We start from the raw sequence: 25525 nt of genomic DNA on the forward strand, positions 1-25525 counted from the left end.
CTGAAATTCAAAGTTCCCAAACAGTACAAAATCAGGTCCAATGACATTTTACTAATCTCTCGGATGTCCTCTGAAAAGAACTTGGGAATAGAGCAGCTCTTAATAAGCAGGTTGCGAAAAGATCATGTTCATCTAACTTTTGCCTCAGACGAGATTCCACTTTTGGACCTTGCTGTAGTCAGCAGTGAATGGCTGCTTGCTCAAATACACAGCCATGTGAGTTCTGCTGTTGTACAGATCGAGAAAACTTGGAAGTTTTAAAGTACGATTACCACAGAAAAAAGGTATTTTCTGTGTCTCTACTCTTTCCTACCACAATGCCATTTTATTTTAGCATAAGAGCCTTTGACAGGAGCTGTTTATGCTGCTTCATATTCTCATGGGATGGAGACCAGCGTCAGTGAATTTAAATGGGCATTTTATGCTGATGGTATATTAATATGTATGATCTAGCAGGGACTTCAGTTTTTATTACAGCTTGAATCATTATTAATTTTGATAAATTTTCTGGCTTTAAAATGAACTGTAATAAATTTGAAGCCATGCCTCTGCATAGACCAGATAACACGTGCCATATAGATTTTCCCATTTAAGCTGATTAGCTAAGTTCTCCCAAACCTCAGCTTACGTATCCCCTGTTTCTATTTAAAAAGAAGACCCTGATAGTAAAATATAAGATTAATATATAACATTTTGCTGTGTCTTGATCCATTTTAATACATAATCAGGGGCCAAATCCAGTTTATCTCACTTAGGTGGGGAGCCCCTTAGCAGTTAATAACAGACTCGTATACTAAATTATATGTTATTGATCAGATTCTTCTGTGACACAAGCAGAACCTGATGCAGCTATAATACAACTAGAGGGTGAAGGGAGGTACCATAAGTACATCTGAGTGTGCTGAATGGGACTATACCAACAGGCATGAAGAAAGAACACGTTCATCCTTTCTAAAAGCACAGCTGATTCTGAGGACTTTTTTCTGATGTCACTGAAGCATCTAGCTGCTCAGCAGTTCTAAAACTCAGGCTTCTTTCTTGAAAAACAATGTAGATAAAAAAAGGTAATGATGAGGCAATACAGCAATACTATATTAACATTTTGACAAAACACCCTGTAACAAGACTATCAGGCTGTACATGTCAATCCTCAGTGCAGGAGTAGGTAGTCATTAGAAAGTCGGGTTAGTACAGCAGAATTAATGTTCATGAATCCATGATGATAGGCAGCTTAGGAACATGTAGATTTGACTTGTCCAAATAGGCTTTAATGGTGTCATCTCTGATCTTTCAGGTCTGAGTCTCTCACAAAACTAATGAGTAGAAAATGTTGGTCAAATTCAAAATATAACAAAAGTTTCCCAGCATCAGAAAGTTAATTCTCTTTTTCTTTCCCATTGTGGCCTCATTAGGACTGGAACTATTAAACCATGAAGTAGCAATCTGCTACTTCAGCACTTCTGGCTCTTCCAGGAACGGAAGAAATTGACATCTCTGAACGGTGTCCCATGAGATGTTAAGCTGGACTGCACTCCCTCAAGTGCTAGGATAAGGAGCTTCACTGTGCCTTTATCTGTACAGTTTTATCAGGGGTATTAAATCTATTTCTCAGTTTGGTCTTCTGAGGAAAGGAGATGTGGCATCAGTGAATTGCATACACCTACAAGTTGAAAAATCACAAACTGGAGCAGGTTCTGTCTGGTTTTAGTGGGGCTGGTGAATGAGAGGAGCTGATAAAAAGAATAATATACTAAATATGTTTTTAGAATACCTAGTCAAAGTGGTCCTTCACATTAGACAAGTATAATAAATTTTAATTATAAATAAAATAAAATAAAATACAAGCCATTCAGATGGTTTAAGTTTACTTCTGGAATAAGGAATTGTATTTAGTTTAATTCAGGCCTATTAGTAAGTAATTTGTGAAAGTGTAGCTTTAGGAACATAGGACTGAGGAAAAATAAGGCAAAACAAATCCCAAACTGGAAAAATTACAAAATCCAACAGCATGCTTTCTCACTACTCATAATATTTGCCACTATATTATATTGGTATTTTTAAAGATTTACTACTGTGAATTATTCCATCTTATTTGTACTGTCAAATACAAACATGAGACATTAATGTTGTAAGTCTCTAATGGAGGAAGTGAAGTATATCCAGGAATTGCATTTGCTAGAGCACTAAAATATGTCATTATATGAGGAAATATTATATGAGGAAATATTTCTATTTTAGCAGTTCATTCTTTGTGTTAACATAAATTGAGTCTCAGAGGCACTGGCCTTGAGGTGAATTAAATATTTGGAGCGAGTATCTCAAATTTCGTATGTGAGGAACACTGATAAAGTAAAGAGTTCCTCGGCCGTTGTTTAACCTGTTTTGTACATGGGGACAACAGGCAAGGGGGTTGAAGAGGACACTCCAAGCCTGCATTTTCCAAGTACATAAAGGACAGTAAGTGTAACAAAGAAATCGATGACATGAAAGAAGCATAAGCATACTCTTTTCCTATAAGTTCCTTTAAAGCTCCATATGAACACTGAGGTATTAATTGTTCATTTCCCTTCTGTTTCTATTGCTTCCATATTTCCAATCTGCTTTTTGTACTGCATCTGGTAGGAAGCTAGTAACACTAAAACAGTGCATGGATTCCTGTCTTCCCATGCGCTGATTGTAATTATATTTTAGCTACCATTTAAAAGGGTCTCTTTCATTACTTTCTTGTTTTCTTTGAATTACTAATAGCTTTTTCCAGTCTATGTCTTGTTAAAATGCATAAAGTATCGTGAATTCTCTGCACACATTTCTCAGGCTGCTCACCTGGCTTAGACTAAGGCCAGCCACATTCTGGTGGCAACGGTATTTAAATTTAATTTCAAAGGCTTAAATTCATGGATTTACATAAGAGTTCTGAAAATCTTCCCCAAAAAAATCCTACATTTTTTCTCTGGATGGTCATATTTCACTCTGAGCTTTTCATATATGCTTTTGAAAATGGTTTACTTTCCTCCTTTACCAGTATAAGTGCAAGCTAATACTACAAAATGTATAGGTAAAGGAAGTTTTCTGTGCAATATAACACTGGCAAAGGACATGCAGAAGTCAGAAGGGTGCCAATACCCTGAAGCATTTCTACTAATTTGAACAGCTATCAAAGCTTTCACTGAAGCTGAGGTTAGGAACTGAGGTTCTGCTTCTTTCTCAGTTTACAACATACCTGATTTTACTGACATTGGGCAAGGTGACTGTTTTTCCATCTTTGATTTGTAAGCTGTTTTCCTGCTTGCAAAGGAAGCCCTAAGGACAGCTATCGTGTGTTTGATTGTTGACCAAGCACTGCCTGTGTGAGGGCAGAAGGACTTAACCCTGCTGTGGAGGTACCAGCACTGAGAAGGCGATTCCCTTCCGAATCAGTTTGGGCTCTGTTGTCTCATCTAAGTTTGACAACCACAAGTGAGTGGTTCTGCCTAGTGCCGGTAACTGCTGCAGTTTTGTAATGTGAAAAGTCATCCAGTTAGATTTTTTTCTTGAGCTAATGGATGCTAAAATAGACAGAAAGTATCTGGTGTCTGCATACCCTTAGGGAGTATCTCTGTGCTGAGAGGAGGTGTCTGCAGCAGGTGAGTGGATTGTGGATTGGCTCTGCAGGGACAAATTTAGAAACTGGGACATCTTGGGCTTGCAGCAGTTGGGCTGGGATAGGGAGATTAGATAGAAATGCCTAAGGCAAGATTCCCATGTTCCTTTACATTTATCCCCACTGACACCTCCTTCTGCTTAGGCTTCACCCAGGGCTCCTGCTGTGGTTTGAAGGACAGCACGTGCAACACAGAGCCTGGGCTGGGCAGCAAGCAGTCTGCATTAAGCTTTTTACCAGACAGCCAAGCGACAACCCAGTTGGGTGCAGAAATGCGTTACAGGACTGACAAATGTGAGGTTAAAACACTGGCAGACCCGTTTTCTCTCAGTCTGGGTCTCACCTCTTCTTGCTCCTTCGTTTCTTCTTTCTTGCCTTATTGAAAAAATAAAAAATGCTTTCCTTTAATACTGAAGAAGGGGTAAAAAGAGAGAGAGAGAGTACTAAGGAAAAGCACTGTGACAACCCTAGAGCAAGCGTATTGATCTATTTTGTCCTATAAGTTAAGTGTGGGGTCTTGTCCTGCCTTTGCTAGTGGAGTTTGCAGTTCAAGATTTAAAGAAATACATATCCCCAAGTGCTCCAGCAATCTGGACCCTTGATTCTCACTGCCCAACCACCGTGGGGGCAGAATGCTGCTCTCTGCTTCCCCTTTGCTCCCCCAGTTGGAGCAGCTGCCTGCTCTCACTGCTGGCTTTCACTTTAGGAGAAGGCCTTGCCTTGTCAATAGTCTCCTGAAGGGAAGGAGACCCCAATTCCCTGCTCTGACACTTCCTGTTTATGTAAGCCATTTTGACCCAGAACCTAAAGAATTTTAGTTATCTACCTCTTTGTCTGTAAAACAGAGGTAACAACACTTACCTCTCTCACAGAGGTTTAGTGTTTAACTGTTCTGTTAAGAACATGTGGAAAAGCCACCATTTCAGTGCCCATGTAGTCTTTATAATGCTGGACTCTGAACAAAAATCTGCTCAGAAACAACTGTTCAGCTACTGGGGATGTTCCTCCTCCTTAACTCCTTATGGTTAAGTTCTCAAACTGCTTAATGGGCATGGTCAGGAATATTTGGCTTTTATAGCAGTGGGCAGCTTGACTCTCATCACACACAGTCTCACCGCTGCCCGTCTCCCACCCTCTGCAAGGCTCAGTCCTCAGGGGGCGACCTCAGAGCAAATCCGTGGAGTGAAGGATTTCCTTCCAGGCTTTGTGTTGGAAGGTGCAGACTATTCTTTTGCCTACCCTAAGGAGTGGAGCCTTAATACAGTGGCTTTGCTAGAGAACTGCATTATATAGGGGCTTTAATTGAATGCCGTGAATTCTGCGGGGCAGCATTAGCAGCAAGTGAAGTGAAAAGTGAACAGTAGTTACCTGGATTGCTTAAGGCTGTGCAGTGGATAAAAGAGGCACATCCAACATCCAGACCTCCCACTTCATGCTTTTTAAGTCCTGCTTCCATTTTTCTAGTGGTCAAAGTTGATTGGTGACACATTTGATGTCAAACATAATTAAACATAGACTGTATAGTCTTTCTGCCAATGAACAATTATAGATCACGTTTTCTGTGTAAAAACTTCCTTAGTGGATGTCTGCAGGGTTGTTTTTTTTTGGAAGTTTCTCTCCTTGGGTGATGAATAACAGGCTTCAGGGAAAAAAGTAAATTAAAAAAAAATATGGGCTTTCAGACTCAATTTTGCCCTTTCATTTTAAGGACACTTCCTCAAACTCTCTTATAATGTGCTGCAGTGATAGACTGTGGTGCAGAAAGATTGCTTGCTAACCTGGAAATAAGGAAAAACATTACCTTCCGAGATGTTTCTCTGTAATCAAACATGAATATATCAACTAACTAACTATATGCTTATAATCTTTTCTCTTAAGTGCAATGACATTCATTCGTTCCAGACTCCAGATGACAACAGGTTTTAATAGCAAATGGTCAGGTCTAAATCCTGCCCTCAGAGTGATGTTGCTGAGTTCTCCTGGCAATTAATATAGGTACAGGGTGTTTTTTTAGTGTGAATGGGAAAAGAATCTTCCTTTGAAATCCTACAGATGAATAATAGGGCAAAATGATTATGAAAATGATGGGGGGGAAAAAAAAAGCAAAAATGTACACCTTATTCCCACATACGTGACTTGAAAGATTTTCCCTATTGAGTTCAACAGTCAGGAGTCTTCCAGCCTACCTTCAGGATTTCAGAACAATAATTCTTATCTCGGGATTCTTTCATCAGAAGATTTGGAAGCAGCTGTACACTTTAAACTGCAGATCCTCTTAGGATGAGGCAAGAGCTATGGGCTGAAACAACCCTTGATTTTATACTTGAAATAGCTGTTCCTCCTCTCTCTCTGACGCCCAGGAGCAGCAGGCAATCCGTGCTGATAAAGGGCTCCCTCAGCGGCACTTACCCCCACCAAATCCTTCCTCAAAATGTGTGTGTGTGTGCTTGTGTCCAACTATATGTGACTAGGAGAGCAAGTGATTTCATATTTCAGATGGCTTTTGCTGCTTTGCCTGATAGAGCAGAGGGGTGGAAGTTGTTGGAGGAGCATGGAGTTAAAAGAAGCTGAAAGGCTGGCGTATCTGTTATTATTTGTACATCCTGAAAGTGAAATGTGACTGTCCTGGAGACAAGCCACTGCACAAGGCTTATTTTATCCATGCCTGGGTGCAGTCCCAGGGTGAACAGCAGAGCTGTGCAGAGCTGTCGCAGCTGTGGGCAACGTCTCTGAAGCATCTCTGTTCCCGTGGTCCTCAGCCTCCCCCCATCTCAGGAAATCTGCATTTCCCCCTTGGATGGTCACGGCCCAGGCAGGACTGGAACAGCTGTATGAAACCTGGAGTGCTGGGTGCTGAGACCTTGGATGAGCAGACAAGGTTATAATTAAGTGTTCTATTTGAGCGCAGTTTAGGAAACTATGGGGTTTTGTTTTCTTTTCCTGATTAAACGAGAACTAATAGGACTAATCGTAGCAACAATCCAATGTAAGCGCACCAGTAATGTTAGTACGTATTCACCCGTGTGTACCCATTTCCGTGGAGGTCTGGTATGCAGGCAGCTGTAACCTTTAGATGGGTTTTGTACATTTGTCTGTATTACAGGTTGCTGCAGTGGAAAATTACTTTTGATATAAACCCAGTCGCCTGTGCTGTCATCTGTGCTGACATCTTGGCAAAGAAAGATAGTTTCTTACTCCAGCACGAACAGAGAAAGGTCATAACCGCTTGGAACTGTTTTACCAGCAGGCTGACATTTCGCCAATGCCCAATGTGAGATAGTAAGGATGGGATATTTTAAAAAGCATGGGCTTCCTAAATCTTCATTTATTTAATCACCTAAGTAAAAAGAAATCTCAAGGCTGGGAGGCTCAAACCTGGCTCTGCAGCTTTGGCTGCTTTTGTAATGGTGAAAAAAACAGGCCAGGGACGTGGGAAGGGCTCACGTGCTCACTCCCGAGCTCTCAGCCCCAAAGCAGGGTGGTCACCCCGTAACTATCTGCTGGGCTCAGCCCCCACAATGTCTGAGCCATGTGTGCCTGAGCGCTGAGCATACGTGCTGCTGCCTCTGTACAGACCTGAGCCTCTGGGCCACATGAATGGAGATGAAGAAAATATATTGGGACATTTGGAAAGAAGGGCTGGTATAAACAAATACTGAGTGTAAATATTCAATTGCAAAGACAGATGAAGAAAGTACTATTTTCCAGTCATTTTCTCCAACATTCGTAATGAGACTGATTCTGACCCTGTGAGAAATGCAATTAAAATCAATGGAAATACTAGATCATCAAAAGCTAGTATGAATAGCTTAATTAGTTACTCAGAGTGTCTGATTTCCTTCTTTGCGTGAGAGAGGCAATTCTGATCTGCAAAGAAATGCTGTATAATGTGTATAAATGTTGTATAATGTGTTAGAGTGCATTTTCCCCGAGCTGAGACTATTTGGTGGTGCAGCTTATTTATTTGACAGCCATGGTAAAAATGCAGGTGGAACCGTGAGTTTGTGTATGGCAGGTCAGAAACAGTAGGTTGCTGCTCAGAAATGTTTGGGTCTGAAGATGTTCTCTGAGGTATTGCCAGTTGTTGCTGTTTGAAATGGCTGAGAAACTTTTGTTAAGCAAATTACAGGTAGGTATAGCTGAGATCCGTGGTCCCAGGTAGGGTGCTAGGGGCAGGGATGTGCAGGGATTTTCTTCCTTCTTGGGGACAAAGGATGAGTGCTTGCCTCTTGCCTTGCCCCCGTGTTGTCTTCTCAGTTATGGAACAGAGCCATTCATGACTGGTCTGCAGAGCCCCCCTGGCTTTGCTGGAGGGATGCTCCCAGGAGCCAGAGCTGGAGGCAGGCATCTCAGAGCTGGTGAGGGCACACCCCGGCTCTGCCTCAGTAGTCCTCAGGTCCAGAAAATACCTGATGGTCTGGGCCTGGGCAGGTGTCTGCAGGCCGAGCCTGCTGTCCTCTCCAACAGGGACAGTGCCTGACCTGCAGGTTAAGGATCCCAGTGAAGAAGCACCCCGAAGACCCCGTCCCGCTCTCTGCTGGGAGGTTTGCCACGGGGCTGGGGGGCAGCAACCCGGCCCTGTGTTTTCAATAGTGGAGTTATGTGGGGAATGCGTTAGGGGTTTCATGTTTCAGTGAATGTTGTGGGCTGTGCGGCAACGAAGGGGTAGGATCCAGCCTGGCTATTGATCCTGACTATGAGTTTCCAGATTTTGCTGTGTTTTAGCTTTTCTTAGGATGAAAGTGTTGTTTACACATATGTTGTTGTTTAAGGGAGCTCCACAAGCAATTTTCTTATCCCGACCATATTTTTTTTTCGGTGCGGTAACAAAGAGAGCATTCGTACGGGGGGGACTTGTGCTTCCTGTGCCCTCCTGCGTATCCCAAACCAGGAGCACAGAAGAGAAGCGAGCGGGAGAAATGCGATAGAGACCCGTCCGCACGTACAACGGTAAAAGAGCCGGAGCGACTCGAGGCTTTGCCAGCTCCCTTCCCGACCCAACCTACAGCGACCCGCGGGGGGATGCGGGTGGGGAGCCGGGTGCGGGTCCGGGTACGGGTCCCTGCGCCCCCTCTCGTGCCCCGCCGGCCGGGATGCCCGGACGTGGCGGGGCGGCAGCTGCAGGGAGCGGGAGCCGAGGCGGGGGGACGCGGGGGGAGCCTCGGGCGAGGCTCGCTGGGCGCTGCCGCCCGCCGCCCGCCTCCCCCGGCACGGCCCCGCTCCTCCGCCCGCCCCTCGCCGCCGCCGCCCGCCCGCCCGCCGGGAGCGGCTCCAGCGCCGCCGGGGCCGCCCCGGCGAAAGTTGGCCGCGGCCGGGACGCGCCATGGGCTTCGACCCGGAGCGCTTCGCGGCGCCGGTGGCGGCGGAGCTGCAGTGCAAGCTGTGCGGCAGGGTGCTGGAGGAGCCGCTGGCCACGCCGTGCGGCCACGTCTTCTGCGCCGGCTGCCTGCTGCCCTGGGCGGCGCGGCGGGGGCGCTGCCCGCTGCGCTGCCGGCCGCTGGCGCCCGCCGACCTGCGCCCGGTGCTGCCGCTCCGCAGCCTGGTGCAGAAGCTGGAGGTCAAGTGCGACTACAGCCCGCGGGGCTGCCGCCGCGTCCTGCGGCTGCGGGAGCTGCCCGCACACCTCGCCGCGTGCCGCTACGGGCCCCCGGCTGCGCGGCCGCCCGGCCCGGAGGAGGGCGGCCCCCCCGGGACCCCCCGGCCGGGCGAGGGGCACCGGCGCCCGCGGGCGCTGCGGGGAGGCGGCCCGGAGCCGGGGCCGGGGCAGGAGCCGAGGAGGGAGGCCGTGAGCTGGAGCAGGAGGGAGAAGGCGCTGCTGGCGCAGCTGTGGGCGCTGCAGAGCGAGGTGCGGCTCACGGCGCTGCGCTACCAGGCGAAGTTCGGCCAGTACATGAGCCACATCAGCAGCATCACCCGCGACCTGACGGGCGGCCGGCGCGGCGGGGTGAGTGCCGACCCGACCCTCCCGGCCCCCCTCCGGCAGCCGGGCTCGCCCCGGACTCAGTTTCGCCCAGCCCGACCCCCCGAGGGGGACGCGGGCGGCCGGGTGCCAGGACGAGCCCTGGGTGTCCCCTGCTGCCCGCGGGGACGGAGCCCCCAGCCCCGAGCCGGCCACGCTTCTGCCCGGTCCCAGCGGGGGCAGCGGCGGGAGCAGCCCCGGAGCGGTGCCGGGCAGCGGCGGCTGTCGCCTGGGGGAAACGGGAGGGAGAGGAGGAGGAGGGGGGTTGGCTCCTCGGCTGGCAGAACGCAGGCACGGCTCCGGGCTTCACCTGCACCCGCATCGGGCCACGACCCCCCCGCCTCGGGGGAGCCGGTGGCCGCTCATTTGGCTTCGGCTGGGGCGCGGAGCCGGCTTGGGACTTCTGGTGGAGCAGCCGAGAAGTCGCCTAAAGAACTGGAGGATAAATTCCTTGTAAACTTGGGAAAAGACAGGGAAAAGACAGCAAAGCGTGTTTCGCGTGGGGAGAAGCGGATTGCGGGGAAGAGCTCAGTGCCTGGCGCTTTCCATCACTCCGGTGGCTAAAGGTGGGGAGGGGGTGTTTGCGGGACACCTGCGGGCCTAGAAACACGGCTCCTCGTGGCATCGAGACACCTTGTGTCTGAAGACCTCAGCACTTAAATCTTTTTTTTTTTTTTTCCCTGTTTTCCCCGGGGTACCTTATCGCAGATATGCTTCGTCTCCGGGAGGATGCGCTAAGGTCACACGAAGGGGGCAGCAGGGGCCGCTAAGAAGTGTGCGGAAAAACAGCGAGTGCAGAAAGGCGAGGGGGGGGTTATTGGGGTGTCCAGAGGGGGGCTGGCAGGGGGCTGCTCTCTCCGGGTCGCCGCCGAGCATCTGCCATCGCTGGGCACCGCCGGCAGGGGCCGCTGCCCGCACTGCGGCTCGGAGCCCGGCCGGGGGCGAGGGCAGGGGGCGTCGGGAGGGCTGGCAGCGGGGTCCCGATGTGGGACAGACGCACCCTGCTGCCACAAAACTCCTCGCCGTTAATAAAACTCGGCCTTCAGCGTCAGGTGTTGTGTTGTTATGTTTGGATGGGTATCATCATTTAGGTGTCACAGCTGTGTCATTTAGGGACTGGCAAACCTGACAGTGCTGGGTGAATACACCCTCTTCATGGAGAATATGGCTCCTAAAATATAACTATTATCATATATGAACTACATAAAATAAGCTAACTTGCTATGCTGAGCCCCCCCCTTTTTTTTTTTGGTTACTCTTTTTAGAAAAGAATTTACCCGTTCCACTGAGGGAAAGGGCTTCTTTCTCCTTTTCATTTTGAACTTTGACTCCATCACTTGTTTTGTTCACTTTATATTTTACAACTTGTTTACCAAAACAAAACAAAACCCTTTTTTTACAGAAATGTTTCTTGGATTCTTCCTTTTGGGGAGGAAAGTGAGAAGCTGATATAAAAAGTTGGGCTTTGTTTTCTGTGTATATTTTCCTGAAAGCTGCGACAAAACTGTACTAATATAGCTGGCTTTTGGGTCTGAAAATTGTCATGTTGAGTATTTTAATCTATATGTTATATAAATGCATATAGGGATTTTATAGAGATTGCAGACATTTGGAGCACTGACTTTTTTCAGTGGTGCAGAGCATTCCTCCCATCCAAAGCCTGCACTTTTTTCTGTTCAGCGCTTAAAATAGTCAGGTGCTTTGGCTACCTGTTACCCTTCAGTGGTGCATGTCTTCCCTTTGCTTTTTTCCAGTGTCTTTTGTTCTCTTTTCAGCCGAATTTGCTTTTGAGACCCGTCTTACATGTTCTCCAACTAAAAATCTTTGTACATTAATGCTTTCATTTTTTTGTTGTTTGTTTTGTTTTGTTTGTTTGTTTGTTTTTTCAAGACAATATGCTTTAACAGTTTTTCACCTTTTGCTTCGTAGGCAGGAGAACCCAAACCATTAACGATCATGCTACACAGAGAAAATGATACTTTGGGATTCAATATTATAGGAGGACGACCCAATCAGGTAATGAGAAAAGTAACTGTAGGTTACTTTTTGACCACATTTTCTGTTGTTATGTACACTGTTAGTCATAAAAAAGTCACTTTCAATGACAGTAGGTGTGGAATCAGCTCCATAGATATAAGTACTTTGTATTATCAGGTATAATTAGATTCTTGTGAGAATTGGATTATTCTCACTTTCAGGAAAGGTGTTCCTTTTGTTCTTGCCTTCAAACTTTAGGCTGATCTGCACTAAGTTCCCATGTGAGTAATATGTATTCATGGAAACTGTTGAATGGAAATCTCTGGGACTACTTACAAGAGTAATTGTTGCAGGATTAAGCCATTGGAATTTTTGGAAACTGCTAGCTTTTTTTCATTTAAAGGAGAGATGAAGATTTGATTCTGTAGCTCAGATAGTTTAAGCACATGTCCTGCTCTCACATGCCTGCTTTCAATTTTTTTTCTTTGTGAACTGAAATACAGTTTTCATCTATCTCATATCATAAATGAATCTGGTCTCACAAATCATCAGTCTAGTTTTAGAAGGTTCATTAAAAACTGTAAAATACGAACAAGGATCACTAACCCTCCCTTCCCCCCTCCCTCCACGAATATGCATAAGAATATGCAGGGATTTTTTTAACTTCATCCTTCCAAAAGCATTAATCAGGACTGTCATTACATGTGAATGGTATAGAAACCTGTTAAACTGGAAAATTAATAGTTGATTAAAAGGGCTAGGTAATAATTATGCACTGATCAGGTTCTTGTTAAGTGGGAGAACTATAACCTGCTGCTATTATTGGGGAGGGGAATGGGACCCTGTATATTAGTTTGGCAATCTTTCGCTCTCAAACTATATTTAGCGGTGCCGAAGAGTCTGTTCCCATTGGCCTAAGAAGTTCAGTCTGCACTGCAGAAATGCTGTTCCTTGTGGGTAAATGCACTTATCAAATGTGCGTTACAAAGAAAGCCAATGCAAGAGTTTCTTAGATTTTCTAATGGAAGGATTAGACAACAGGCGCTATAAGATAAAATACACACACTTAGATTATATTCATACTTTCAATATACCTGTAATAAAGTCCATACAATCTTTGTTTGGATAGTTTTGGATTGACTTCTGTTATCTACAGCAGTGGGAAAACTGCAGGGAAAAGGGAGCATGGTGTTCAGCTTTCTTGGGATGTCAGCTGAGTTTCTCTGAAGTACTCACGTGCAAACAATGCACACTGGAAATGTTCTTGATATTACAAACTGTTAGGCTTTATGAATGAGTATTATGAATATTCTGAAAGTTTAAGGAGTAAATGATAACTGTATGAGTGGTTCTATCACTGTTCTGGAGAGTATGGCTGACTGTAGAGAAGAACGTGGTCATGCTCTACCATTAACTAACACCGATAGTTGAAGACAGAGAAGGTGGTGGAGCTGTGAGGCAGAGCTGGGTCTCAGGGTTTTCTGGGTCATCTGATGTTGAATTCGGAAGTTCTGATTTGTTCTCATTGTGGTAAGCGTGAATACTACACACGGTTGATTGGTAGATATCAGTATAAGCTCTGATTCTTCATGGCTGGAGCCAAAGGAAATAACAGGAAGAAAGGGTCGAGTAGGCTCAAATAATGAAAATAAAAAACTCTGCTCAAAAAAACAAACAAACAAACAAACAAAAACACAAAACCAACCAACTAACCAAAAACCAAACCAAACAAAAAACCCACCTGGATCAGGAATTGTTTAGTAACAAGACAACAAGAGTTTATGAAGGCAATATGTATATTCAAGTTGTTCAGGGAAAAAGTGCCCATTGGTGAAACATTGGCTTGTGCAGAGGAAGAGCAGAACACTGGTGTTGTTGCATTAGTCCTGTAGGTGGGAGTTTTCACCACACGTTATTGGTGTTTTATATATATAACGCAGATTTTTCTGTCTGGAAACAGGTGACTCTTGGTGACTTGGTACATACATGCTTATATTTGATGTGTTTAATTTGAAGTCCATTGTAGGTTTCCCCACTGTTCAACTTCTGCCTGAAGGGCAAGAGGAGAGGAAAGGAAAAACTCACCACAAGCTTGTCTTATTTTGTCAGGAAAGGTCTTATTTCACACGTGTCTGTGTTTCTGGAAGGTGGTTCATTATTCTGATGGAACAAGGGTACTTTGAGGCCCACTTTTGTCTTGGGCCTAGCTCTGGCTTGCAGAGGCTGGCCTTCTGAGGACACCTCGACAAAGCCACGCAGACATGACTGTGGGCTCCTGCAGTAGCCCAGGGACTCAGCTAAAGGGCAAATAAACCGTTAGCCTCCGTATCTTTGCCCAGCCCGTGCCTTGCAGCCTGTGAGCTGTGTGAGGAGGTGCTGAAGTGCTGTATGCCTTGTGGTGTATTTTCTCGGTAGGACTTGTAGATAGCAGGGCGTACTACCAATGGGGACCACAAGTAAGACTGAAATATCCTTTTTCTTACCGGGTCATACACTGATCTCTAAAAGGGCAGTGAAATTTCTTACGAAAAACACACAGACACGCAATTTTATCTGGGTGAAGGTACTGTAATATGGCCTTCCATTTTCTTAAGAAAGAAACAGACCCTACCTTTTGTGCGTTTTGACTAATAGCTATTATGCTTCTTTTGTCTCATTGCTTACTTGGGAACTCAGTGGAGGTCTGTTACTCCACCTTTCCAAAATATTTCTGGAACTGTTAAAAAATTTCCCTTTTGCATCTTACCTAACACCTATGAGTCTCAGTGACCAAGGAAAATAATTAGGAGTTTATGAAATCATAGTCTGACCAGCATCATGTTGAACAAATATCTGTTAACCTGAAATCTACTTGGATTGAGTCTCCACGGGACAGCTGCCATATACTGTAAAGCATATTTTACAGTGGCTCCATATTTTGTAATGGATTTACCAGTTTTCTTAATGGAAAAAATAGTTTTTTTTCCCGACAAGTGTATAGGACCTAGTCCTAGAAACTTGTACACATATGAGTCATACTGGTGGTCAGGGATTCACCAGTAACAGAAGGAAAATAAGCATCATATCAACTGCTGTCCAAAGCATAAATGATTTGAAAGAAGATTCCTTTATTGCTGACTAGGTTATTATTTGTATGAATACTTTAAAATACTTATAGTAGGTAGCGTCTGCTTTGAATTATTCTTTTATTAATATTGACTTAATACTTTAAAAAATGTTTTAATCTCTCATGTGATGAAATGAAGTAATTTTAGCCTGTGCAACAATATCAGGTATATTTCAGCTGTAGTAAATAATTTATCTGCTTCAAATTTGACCTTCATGTCAGTTGTACTTAGAAATGTGTAGAGATCAACTGGAAGTGGGTTCTCTTTCTGTCCACAGCTGATCTGTATAGATTTCACAGCTGAGCAAGTTCTCAGTCTCCCATGTGAATAGGATTTATGAGGTTAACCAGTTCCAACCAAATCCTATCACTGTTACATGCCAGCTAACTAATGTCACTTTGTTCCTTGGGGCTTATTTCCAAATGCAGGAAAACATTTACAGGCAGCAGTACTGCAGGATCACTTTCCTTCCTGACAGAAACACTTGGGCATCCTTTTTAATGAATATCTTCCTCTGTGCATTTACATAGTAGTCTCTGTCTGCTGTGAAGTGAAAGGTCTGCTTTAAATATTTTAGCTAGGATCTGATTACTCTTGCACCCTGTGTCTCATTTAGACTAAAATAACCAGAAGTGAATGGATAATCTTATAAAAAATGCTGGAATACTTCATTAATTCTGTCCTTTTGATTAATGACTATTTCGTGTTAAGCAAGTTTAAAAAAAAATCCCAAGGAGCTTAATTCTCAGCTAGAAAAGCGAGTTGCATATTTCAGGTGGATTTGCATTGTTCATTGCTGCTGGTTGTAGTACATCTCATTTTTTGTACTAATGTGGTCCTTTTTGCAACTTCCGTCTCTCCTGGCACAGAACAATCAGGAGGAATCTGCTGAGGGAATTTATGTGTCAAAAATTTTGGAAAATGGACCTGCAGACAAAGCAGAAGGCCTGCAAATTCATGACAAGATTATCGAGGTAAGAAAAAAAAAACCCTGGTGGATTAGTCTGTTATATTATCAGATTAATCAAGGATTTGATGTTTTTTTTACACTAAGTATGCTGTAAGTTTGCTCTTTTGCCATGTCTAAATGTGATTCTTATACACTGAACTGCTCAAACGTTTGCCAGATGTGAAGACTCGTGGGTTTTTCTAACAACTAATACATGTATTGGTCTCAGGATTAAGCCGATATAAGCAAGGCAGAGGTGTAGACACTGAAATAGCAAGCAGGAGAGGCAATTTGCATTTATTTTAGGTAACTTGAGAAAAAAGGCTAAATGACTCTGTGTAAATTCACAGTTTTAGTGAAATTGATTTTGCTTTTTTTGGGGGGGGGGGTTGCTGTTGTGATTATGCAACTCTTCACAGAAGCTGCACTGATGAGCAGCGTTGTGAAATTTCTTGAGCAATTAGAGAAAGTTCTTCCTGCTATATGATCATAAGTAGATCATCTGTGGTTCTCACAAGGACCAATATAGCTGTTTCCCAGCATGTAATATGCCGTCATGGAAATTTGAAAGTCTATTCTTGTGTTGTACGCAGTTTTTCTCATAAAAGAGAAATAATTATCATTTAAAAAAAAAAAAAGAAGAAAAAATTCAGTCTGAAGAAAAGGCTTCTGTCTAGCCTACATCTGTAACCATAATTAGTCTTGTAAAAGGCGTTAAAAGAGCAGTTTGAAGTAGTGACCAAAATAGATTCCTTATAGTGCTGTCAAACCGTCATTTCACATCTCAGCTCTAATACAACTCTCTTAATGACAGCATGTAACAGTAGCTGCTAGGTTTGTTTAGGATACACCACTTTAGCCTTGGGTTTAGAGGAGGCTTAGAAGTGTTGTGTGAACTTGCCAGTTGGACGGGGTTCCAAACAAAGGTACGTGAAACAAGTGGATTGGGAGACAAATGCGGAGTGCTGCTGCTGGCATCTGGCATTATTTCATTGTTAAGGCCTAGAAACAGAAGCCAAGATTGTTTGAATGCTGGCTTTGCTCTTAATTTTGGGAGCCCGGAGCAGTGTGTGAAACCAAATTATTCCATTTTCTTGGAAAAAGAAAGCTCATGCTTTTCACTGGCTAATATATGCATCTCTAGTAGAAACCAAATTGGCTGAGCATAACTGAACTTGCAACCTAATTCCTTTCTCCCCTAGATACACAATAAGCTTAGCATAGATTTTTTTTGTAACAACAGCCCTTTGCTGAAAAAATCTTTTTTCTGACACTACTGTTTCACTTAACCACGCTGTAAGTTCCAGAAACTGACGTAATACAGCATTTTATGCATTTCCTCATCATTTCCTGCCTTCATTTATTATTTCTTCATAGTTCCTTGATTTTTAAAACAAAATTGAGTGGTTTTGGAGGAAGGAAAAATAAATTTACTATTTATTGTTTATTAAACTTAAGGTCATTTCTCAAAATGCCACTACATTCTTGATTTTTATTTGTTTGATTTTTGGTTGCATAAAATCATGCTGGTATTTAGATTGCTACTGAGAGCATATAGATTTCACTTCCATGTGAACCTACAGACCCAATGTAACATTTGTATTCATACAATACTGAACTGGTCATAATTTTCACCATATTAATATACAGCATCTTTGTATATATTTTTTTTTGTATTTAGACAAGCATTTAAAAGTGTCCAGAGTTAGGTCAAACATTTTAATAAATGTTTTATTGCTTCAAAATTTGATTAAAAAAAAAAGGGGAGGGGGAAGGGCAACATTAAGACTTTATAAATGAAATGCAAACAAATAACTATTCCTCCATGCTAGATCTAGGCCAGTGGAAGCAGCTGGAGTCAAAAGGTTGAATTTTACCTGGTCCATACGTAGCTGTTGATGCCTTCTTGCTCCAGGATGCCCTGCCAGCCCTGCTGCAGTTTGTTGGGAAGAATCAATATGAATGCTACTGCTGTGAGGAAAGAAGTCAGACAGATGGTGTAACTGTTTCAAAAATGTTGGCAGACACACATAATATGAGTTTTGGTGAGACAAAACGTGTGTCAGCTTGGGTGAAAAGTTTATAGGAAGTGGGACTTATTGCTTTCACTTCACTCATTTGGTGATCTGATCTAATGGGTGATATTTCGTGAGACTGTTTCTTGGTAATCAAGAGCAGAAGGAACCGACATTGTTGGAAGAGCCTTTGATAGCTGCAGTCAGCAGTGTGATGCCCCGGGTGTTTCTAGTAACGCGTAACTAATGGGATAATGGACAGAACTATCCCATTAGATCGGGAGAAAATCTGTTCTCAAGGCATGTTGCTAAATAAAGAAGGTAATTTGTTTCAGTGCTTTATCAGATGTTGAACAAATGCTAACTGCACGTGGTTGACAAGAATGAGTTGTGCACATTTAAGATGACCATCTCGTGGGTAACCTACTGCAGCAAATGACTCTGGCAGCTGGATTTGTGAGCGAAGTCTGGCAGATACAAGCATTGTGGTCTTTTACTTCATATATGTCATTACCTACTCCGGCAGCTTTGCCAAATAATTGTTATGATATGATATGATATGTTATGAATTGTTGTTTGAAGGGGTGCCAAGGACAGAAATCAGATTTCTTCCTTAAGGTTGTAAGTGTAAAAATGCATGATTTGTTATAAGTGTAAAAATGCATGACCTGAGTTCGTGGAGATTTTTGAGGTCATTGTGCCCAGAATATGGGCAGTACAGTCTCTCTGATGCATTCATTGGAAAAATGTTGGTGTTTGTGTGGGCTTTACTTTCAGGTGAACGTATTTTGTGCTTGAGGACCTGAAAACTGGAGCAGATGCTTGTGGGACGGCAGGTTGGTGGTGGGTGAGGGTGACAGAGGTAAAGGGTGACAGCCTTAGGTACCCTGTGTTAAGGGGCTGCAGCTCTTCCCAGGGTACTGTCACAGGACCCTCACTGATCATTTTCACTGTTCTGCTGAGGAACTGAGGATTTCAGGCCTCAGCACAGCTTTTTCCTCTTTACTCAAGGCTAACTTCTGTGAGAAGAGACTTGTTTACGCTGAGTAAAGTTGGCGTGGGACAGTGACATGAACCAGCAGCACTTGGGAGATGTGTTCTTTCAGGAACCTGCTTACATGTCAAAAATGATCATTATTTGTTCATTGAGGACAAACTTTTCTCACTAATTACTTTCATATAGCACGTTCCTCCAGATGTTAGGGTATTCTGCTGCTTTCATAAGTTTTTATCCAAAAACTAGCTCCCTAAATTAACAAGGTGCAGCATGTGTTCCAGGACTAAATCCTGATCACATGCTATAAAAAGAATCTCATAAAACACGATGCAGCATTGATATCTGTGACTCCCGACATGAAAGCCTCAATTATGAGCAGTGGTATAATGCCAGCAGACCTCTGTCTTTTAGACCCCTTTGTCTTCTTCCATTCCACACTGCCTATGAATGCCAAGAGGAGGGGAGAAGCAGCAAGCCATGCACGAGACTGTTCAAAGAGTTCTGGTTGCTGCTGGGAGAAAATAAAAAAGCACCCTTCTCTCTCCTGGAATTTTAGGATGGATCACAGTTATACAGCTGTGCATCATTTCATCTCCCCCTCACTTCATGCAAAGCTTTCCTGCTGAATAAGTTCACTGCTCATCTTTGCTAATGCTAGTAGCCACCTCAAGGCAATACAAATATGATCCTTGGCAAAGTTGCTGATACACAGAAGTGTTTTACCTGACGCTTTTATTATATATATTTATAGTTCTGAGCAGTAACGCTGGAACTGGCTCTTTCTGCATGGAGGAAAATTTTACTCTCTCACTTTTCTTCACGTAATTTCAGCTTCACATAAGAATGGCACCGCTTGGCCAGAGCTCCAAGTACACTGATGTCCTGTGGGTAGTCACTAGTTAATGCCTTTGGAAGAGCATCAGAAAAGTGCAGGCACTGAGTGATTATTTCCCTGGGGAGCTTACAGTCATGTGAAAGCTTCTATTCAGAACTAGTTCTTTACACTTGGTGTTGCCTTTTTTTTTAAACTATATATATAATATTACATCTTATAGAAACTGATATGTAGTCTCTGGTTTTGAGCCCAGCTTTAGAAAAAAACAATGACTGATTTTCTCAAATCCTCTTTCGTTGTGCAAGTCACAGTGTCTTGCAAAATACCATTGTATTACTAAAGTGAGGCATGCTGATATTTTATCTTTTCACATCAGTGTTGCACAAAAAAATACATGACCAAGACAGAATTTGCAACCCAGATGGAATTCCTGAATTTGCAAACAAAAAAACAACAGGATTTCATGAATCTGGGGGAAAAGAGCGACTCTTAATTCATACTGTGTAGGAGACAAAGCCCTATAGTCATGGCTGAACTTTCTGTTGTAAGTTTGCCAAATAACAAAACAGCAGTGAAAAACCTGTGTGCATGTAAGAGGGGCTTAGGCTGAAGACCAAACTATTTATATGAGGAACTATAAGCACATCATCATCTGGAACACTCAGGATTTTTATTTTTTTGTTCTGTTCCTTGCACTGTAAGGCAAAGGCTTCTGTTATTATACTCTCAAATGAAATGAGAACATTGGCCCTTTTGCATTTTAGTCAGTTGATTCTTATTAATTCCTTGACTGAGAAACAGGCATGATGGAAAAGAGAGGAAAAAAAAAAAAAGAAACATTTTTAGTCTGGGATTTTTAAGTCTTTTTGAAAAGTGAGATGGATGCATATGTATTATGACTATATTTTGTTTATGCAGCCTGAGCTCCATAAGCGTATAATAAATTAGGCTTCATCTCTTATTCCATGTTTGCCTTTGTTCTTTAACTTTTTTGGAGAGTATACACACAATGGCTTTCAAGCGCATGTCAGCAAAGCCAGTTTCAATAAAGAAGAAGTCTTGAGGCTTATCCTGGCAGAAGCAGCTTACATCTGCAAAGCGCCTACACAGAAACTTTTTAACTATTGCCAGACTGCTGACTGTGCTGTGTGTCAGCTGTGTGATGTTTTATCTTCTACATGTTTCTGTCATTACACTCGCTATGTTGCTCAAGCAAAATCTTTGATACTAGCCATGTTTATTTAGCTAGGAATCTCCACTGTCAGATTATGTCTGTAGAAGTAGTGAGCTTAGAAACTGTCTTGCTGGGATCAGAGCTAGTAGATTGGGGATGGCGTTGAACCAAAGATGCACATAATGTGACCAGGAAGATCTGGGTGGTAGCTGAGGAGCATTTCACGTAGATAATTTCAGCGGAGTGGATTTCAGCATACCTAAATATGCCAATGTGGCCTTAGGTATGTTAAGTTCTCTTAAATCCTTAACAAATTCATGATGTCTGGCACCTACATTCATTAGATGCCTACTAATTAGTCTGAAAGATCCTTGGCATAATAAATCAGTGTATCAAGGCATAGAAATGCCTGTAGCTTCTTTTCACCTCTCCCTCACCTGTTGAACTAGAGGTTTTTGGACACCTGAATTCATTCAGCTGTGAGTACTTCTCCAAGAAATGGGAGATCTGGGTTGTGGGCTCTGCCCTGCTTGCAAAGAACTGAACTTCCATACCCAGGTAATTACTCTCATTAATAGGGTAGAGGCTATCCTGTGCAAGGCCAGCCCCCACCCCCCCACTTCAAACTGAGATAGGTGCTGACAGGCATTTGTGAGTTAGGGTTATCCAGTGATAATCTAGTAAGAAATGGCTGCTTGTTCCAGAGAGCTCTATCTGGAATACTGGCTCTTCCCCTCTCTAGGGGAGTGCTGGTAAATGAGAGTTTGCCTCTGTCTTGTGTGATGCCAGGTTTGTGGCTTATGTGGCATATTCTTGAATGATACTTGCATTTCTGACCTCACTGTATCTTCTGTTTGAGAAGAGAAAGTAGCAAATGATGTTAACCAGGATGTTTTTCAAATATGACACTTTCCTAGACATGGAAGATTTGGGTTCCATGACTGAAGGAATACTAGACTTTGGGTCTTTGATGCAGCCAGTCTCTTTTCAGTTGTGCCCAGTGACAGGACAAGAGGCAACAGGCACAAACTGAAGCACAGGAAGTTCCAACTGAATATGAGAGGGCACTTCTTTACTATAAGGGTGACAGAGCACTGCAACAGGTTGCCCAGAGAGACTGTGGAGTCTCCTTCTCTGGAAATATTCAAAATCCGCCTGAATGTGATCCCGTGCAACATACTCTAGGTAACCCTGCTTGTCAGGGGGCTGGACTGGATGATCTTCAGAGGTTCTGTCCAGCCTCAACCATTCTGTGATTCTGTTTTGTGTTCAGATATGCATGTTCTCATACATGTTCTCATAGCGCTTTTATCTAAAAAAGTGAAAGTGCCAAACATGGTTGGAATGTGACAACTATACAAACTCTCCAGAAAGTTATTAGCAGAATTGGTGTATCCAATGTGTCATATCATCATTTTCAGGAAGTCTCTTCAGCCAATGGTTTGTTAGTCGTAGCTACTTTGAGATGCAGGTAGCTGGTGTGCTGCACCTTTGTATGTGCTTGGATGCTTCTCTGCAAGGGGTTCCCAGTAAACAAAGAAAAGGAGATACTGGGATGGCTGGAACATGGCAAGGGGCAGAACAACATGGAGTATTTCTGCAATGTGACTTGGTATGAAAGGGGACGAGAGCAAGCTAAGGGGAAGCTGTGAACGTCACGATTTACTTTTTTTTTTTTCTACTTCTACCATGTTGGGCCTTGGTCTAGGTGTGATTAAACTTGATAGAAAGGCTTTGGGAGTTTGCGTGCACATGAGCATGCCTAACTCGCTGTCTCCAACAAGATATTTCTGTCTTGGGCTGATTGTGGTCGGTCTCTCCAGCAGCTGGATGACCACATGAACAGAAGAAGAAGAATGAAGAAGAGTACACAAGGAAGAAGAAGTACAGGAAAAAGTGAGCATTACAATTAGAGAGGACAAAGCAGCAAACTTACGTTTCCACAGGAGTACTTTTGAGTGCCTGCCCATAAATAAGCAGTGTGCAAGAAGTGAAGGGGATATAGAAAAAGTGGTTAACCAAACTGTGGAGTAGGACCATGTATATGTGCACCCACAGTCTGACAGGGAAATAAGGTGGAACAGTGCTGGAGCAAAACTGCTAACTGTACTGTGCCTGCAGAGTGAGGCAGTAGCCAAATTGGCAAGTCAGCTATGCTGTTTAGGTAGGAAGGATTCTGGTTAACCTGTGGAAGAGCTGACTAATATAACACCATCTATGGGATCCTGCTGTCATGCACCATAGATCCCTAGGCATTGTGTGAAAGCCTGTTCACACCCATCTTCTTCATAAAGTGTCTAATCTCACCCCGAGGGATAATGTGTCAGAAACTTGGCAAGTTGAAACTCAGCATTTTCCTAGATGTCCTGTTTGAGCTTGTCTTTGCTACACGTCATCTTTCTCTTCCTTCCCATGATTTTTTTTAAGCTTTAAGGTAAACGTTCCAAAACAATTGACATTTAACACACTACCTCACCCAGCAGCAGCAGCAATGTAGTTTTATAGTCAGCTGGGGCAGTAGGTTTAGAGTAAATTCTTGTGTATGTGAGGTCTTAGAGGTGTTCATGACCACTTTCAGGAATGTACACGACAACGTAACTAACATCTGTCACGTGCTGCTGCTTTCATCCTCTTCCCAGGAAGAGAAGGGAATGTGCAGAGGAGTGTTTTGTTTAGAATTTTTTCAAATGATTGCATATACACACATGTTGGTGTCTATTTATGTTAGGGAAGACAAGGTCATAGAAATGTAACTTTACGTTTGTTCCTGAAGGTGGCAAGGTTTTCTGATGAAGACTAGTGCTTTTTTGTCTTTGCTCTGGGCATAATCTTGGACAAGCACTGAAGAAAGTCCTTTCCCTTCCATTGGCAAGCTGTATCTCTGTAACAGGCAGTTCAACTGGGCTTTAGGTGTCATTGTGTATTGTTGTATTGGTCTTGGACCTTTAGTATGTCTTGTAGATATGGTGTACTTGACTCTTGATGTGGAGCTGAAATATCACATAACCTGATGAACTGCATCCAGAAGGCTTCAGAGAGTGACGGGCATTTTCTGGTAACTTTCTTTAACTGTGTTAATTGTGTGATGAAAACAAAAAGTCAGAAGTTTCAGAGCACTTCAGGATGGATCAGAGGGGGCTAGCCCTTTGACACTTGTATGATGAGGACTAGTTGGAATAACTGATGGTAAGCCAAGCTATGAAAAGCTCTAAAGTTTGAGACCATGCTGAGTTTCTTGCTTAGAACTGAAGGAAGTGTAAGGAAGCTGTGCCTCCCGCAGCACATGCTGCTGGCACCCCAGAAGCCCTTGATATTTTTCAGAAAGTGAAAAGAGCTTTCTTTAGCCTTTCATAAAGGTTGTTCTTTATTGTGGTTGAGACAACAGTTAGAGGGGATGACAGCTTACATATGTCATATGAATGCAGTGTTTTATCCTCTTAAGTCACTGAATTGATAGTTGAAATCCAAAGGCTATATGCTCCAAGAGCTTTGATCTCATCTGCCCTTTTTCTTAATCAGCTAATTATATTTGTAGGGAGTTGCTAATCACTGTTCTCTGTAATTGGAGGCTGAGTGAGAAAAGCCATTAGTATCTGCTAGTGCAGAAATGTTCAAAATGAAGTCATTATTCATGGCTTCACTTAAAATTAATAACCTAATTTTTAAGGAGCTGTGAAAAGGGAGCATGCTGCTCCTTAGAACTTGTGAAAAGGAGTAGTTGTAGGTGTGTACAGCATTGTGCTTTCCAAATGCTTTGAAAATTGGAGTGACAATGTAAAGAAGGCTGTTGTTTGGAAGCTGCTTCTCTCCAAAATGCAAAATTCTGTAGCATTTAAGACAGAAATGGAAAAACTAATTTTCGAGTTGGCAAGAGCAGACGTGGTCTCTTCACCATCAAAGACAATGCTAAGTAAAATCATATATACTAAGCTAAGTACATTTGTTACTAATACACAGACATTTTACTAAATGTTTGTCTTGTCTGGAATTACAAATCTAATGTAATTTTATGACTTTACATGTAGACCCAACTTGATTGAATCACTGCTGCGGGAAAGGAGCGTGGAATGACTCAACACTGTTTCTTCATTCCAAATAATACTGGAAGGCATTTTCTTTATAAAATGTCGTTGACAAAATAAGTCATGGCTGCTGTGTTTATTTACATAGCAAGTCTACATGTTATTTACAGAATGATATGATTTACACAGTGTCTTCTTTAAGTAATGTTTTTTCCCAATCTTGTTACTTGAAAAGACAAACAGTAGGATGAAGGGGGAAATTGTGGAAAATTTAAAAACAAGCAGAAAATAGCAGGATGTCAAAAGATAAGAAATAGAGCATGAAAACCAAATTTGAAAATTGCTATATTCTGCACCTATCAAATAGTTCAGCTTCTCTAAAATATGAATTTCTGTCTACATGTGGTTATCTAATGTAGGAGAAGATCCAAACTAGGTTGATGAAGAACGTGAGTTTTTCCCCTTATCTATTGCTTTCTGACTATTTGGAGCATCCACAATTTGAGGGATGTGGTAGCTCAGAGCTTGCCCATCTGTTTCTGAGTACAGTCTTTCAATCTTGCATTAGTTTCTTTAAGCATGCTGATCAAGTGGGTTAGTATCTGAAGTCCTTCCAGCAGCTTGCAGGAAGAAGGCATGCTATTTTAAACGGAAGGGATTTGCTGTCTTGCATGAATTGAAACATCTGGATCCCTACATTTCTCTGTTACAGTTAGATTGCGTTGGGCTAGTCTTTGGCACATGGCAAGTATGGAGCCATATGGTCTTCGTGCTGTCAGCAAGCCTTTTCAGCACATACCTTAGCTTACCCCCCAGCCTTCTCTGAATGGTAGCTGCTACTGCAGCTGGA

General features: G+C 43.0%; 1 protein-coding gene across 1 annotated transcript in view; it reads left to right on the forward strand.

Moving 5' to 3' along the window:
- The first annotated feature begins 8922 nt into the window (after nt 1-8922).
- The window catches only part of PDZRN4 (PDZ domain containing ring finger 4), a 244634-nt gene continuing 228031 nt past the window's right edge, over nt 8923-25525 (forward strand). Inside the window, exons 1-3 of the mRNA XM_035544184.2 lie at nt 8923-9584; nt 11529-11615; nt 15553-15657. Coding sequence (XP_035400077.1) covers nt 8964-9584; nt 11529-11615; nt 15553-15657 — 813 coding nt within the window. The 5' untranslated portion in view covers nt 8923-8963. The remainder of the gene's footprint in view (nt 9585-11528; nt 11616-15552; nt 15658-25525) is intronic.

Source organism: Cygnus atratus, chromosome 1 (genome assembly GCF_013377495.2).
Source record: "Cygnus atratus isolate AKBS03 ecotype Queensland, Australia chromosome 1, CAtr_DNAZoo_HiC_assembly, whole genome shotgun sequence".
Lineage (NCBI taxonomy): Eukaryota > Metazoa > Chordata > Aves > Anseriformes > Anatidae > Cygnus > Cygnus atratus.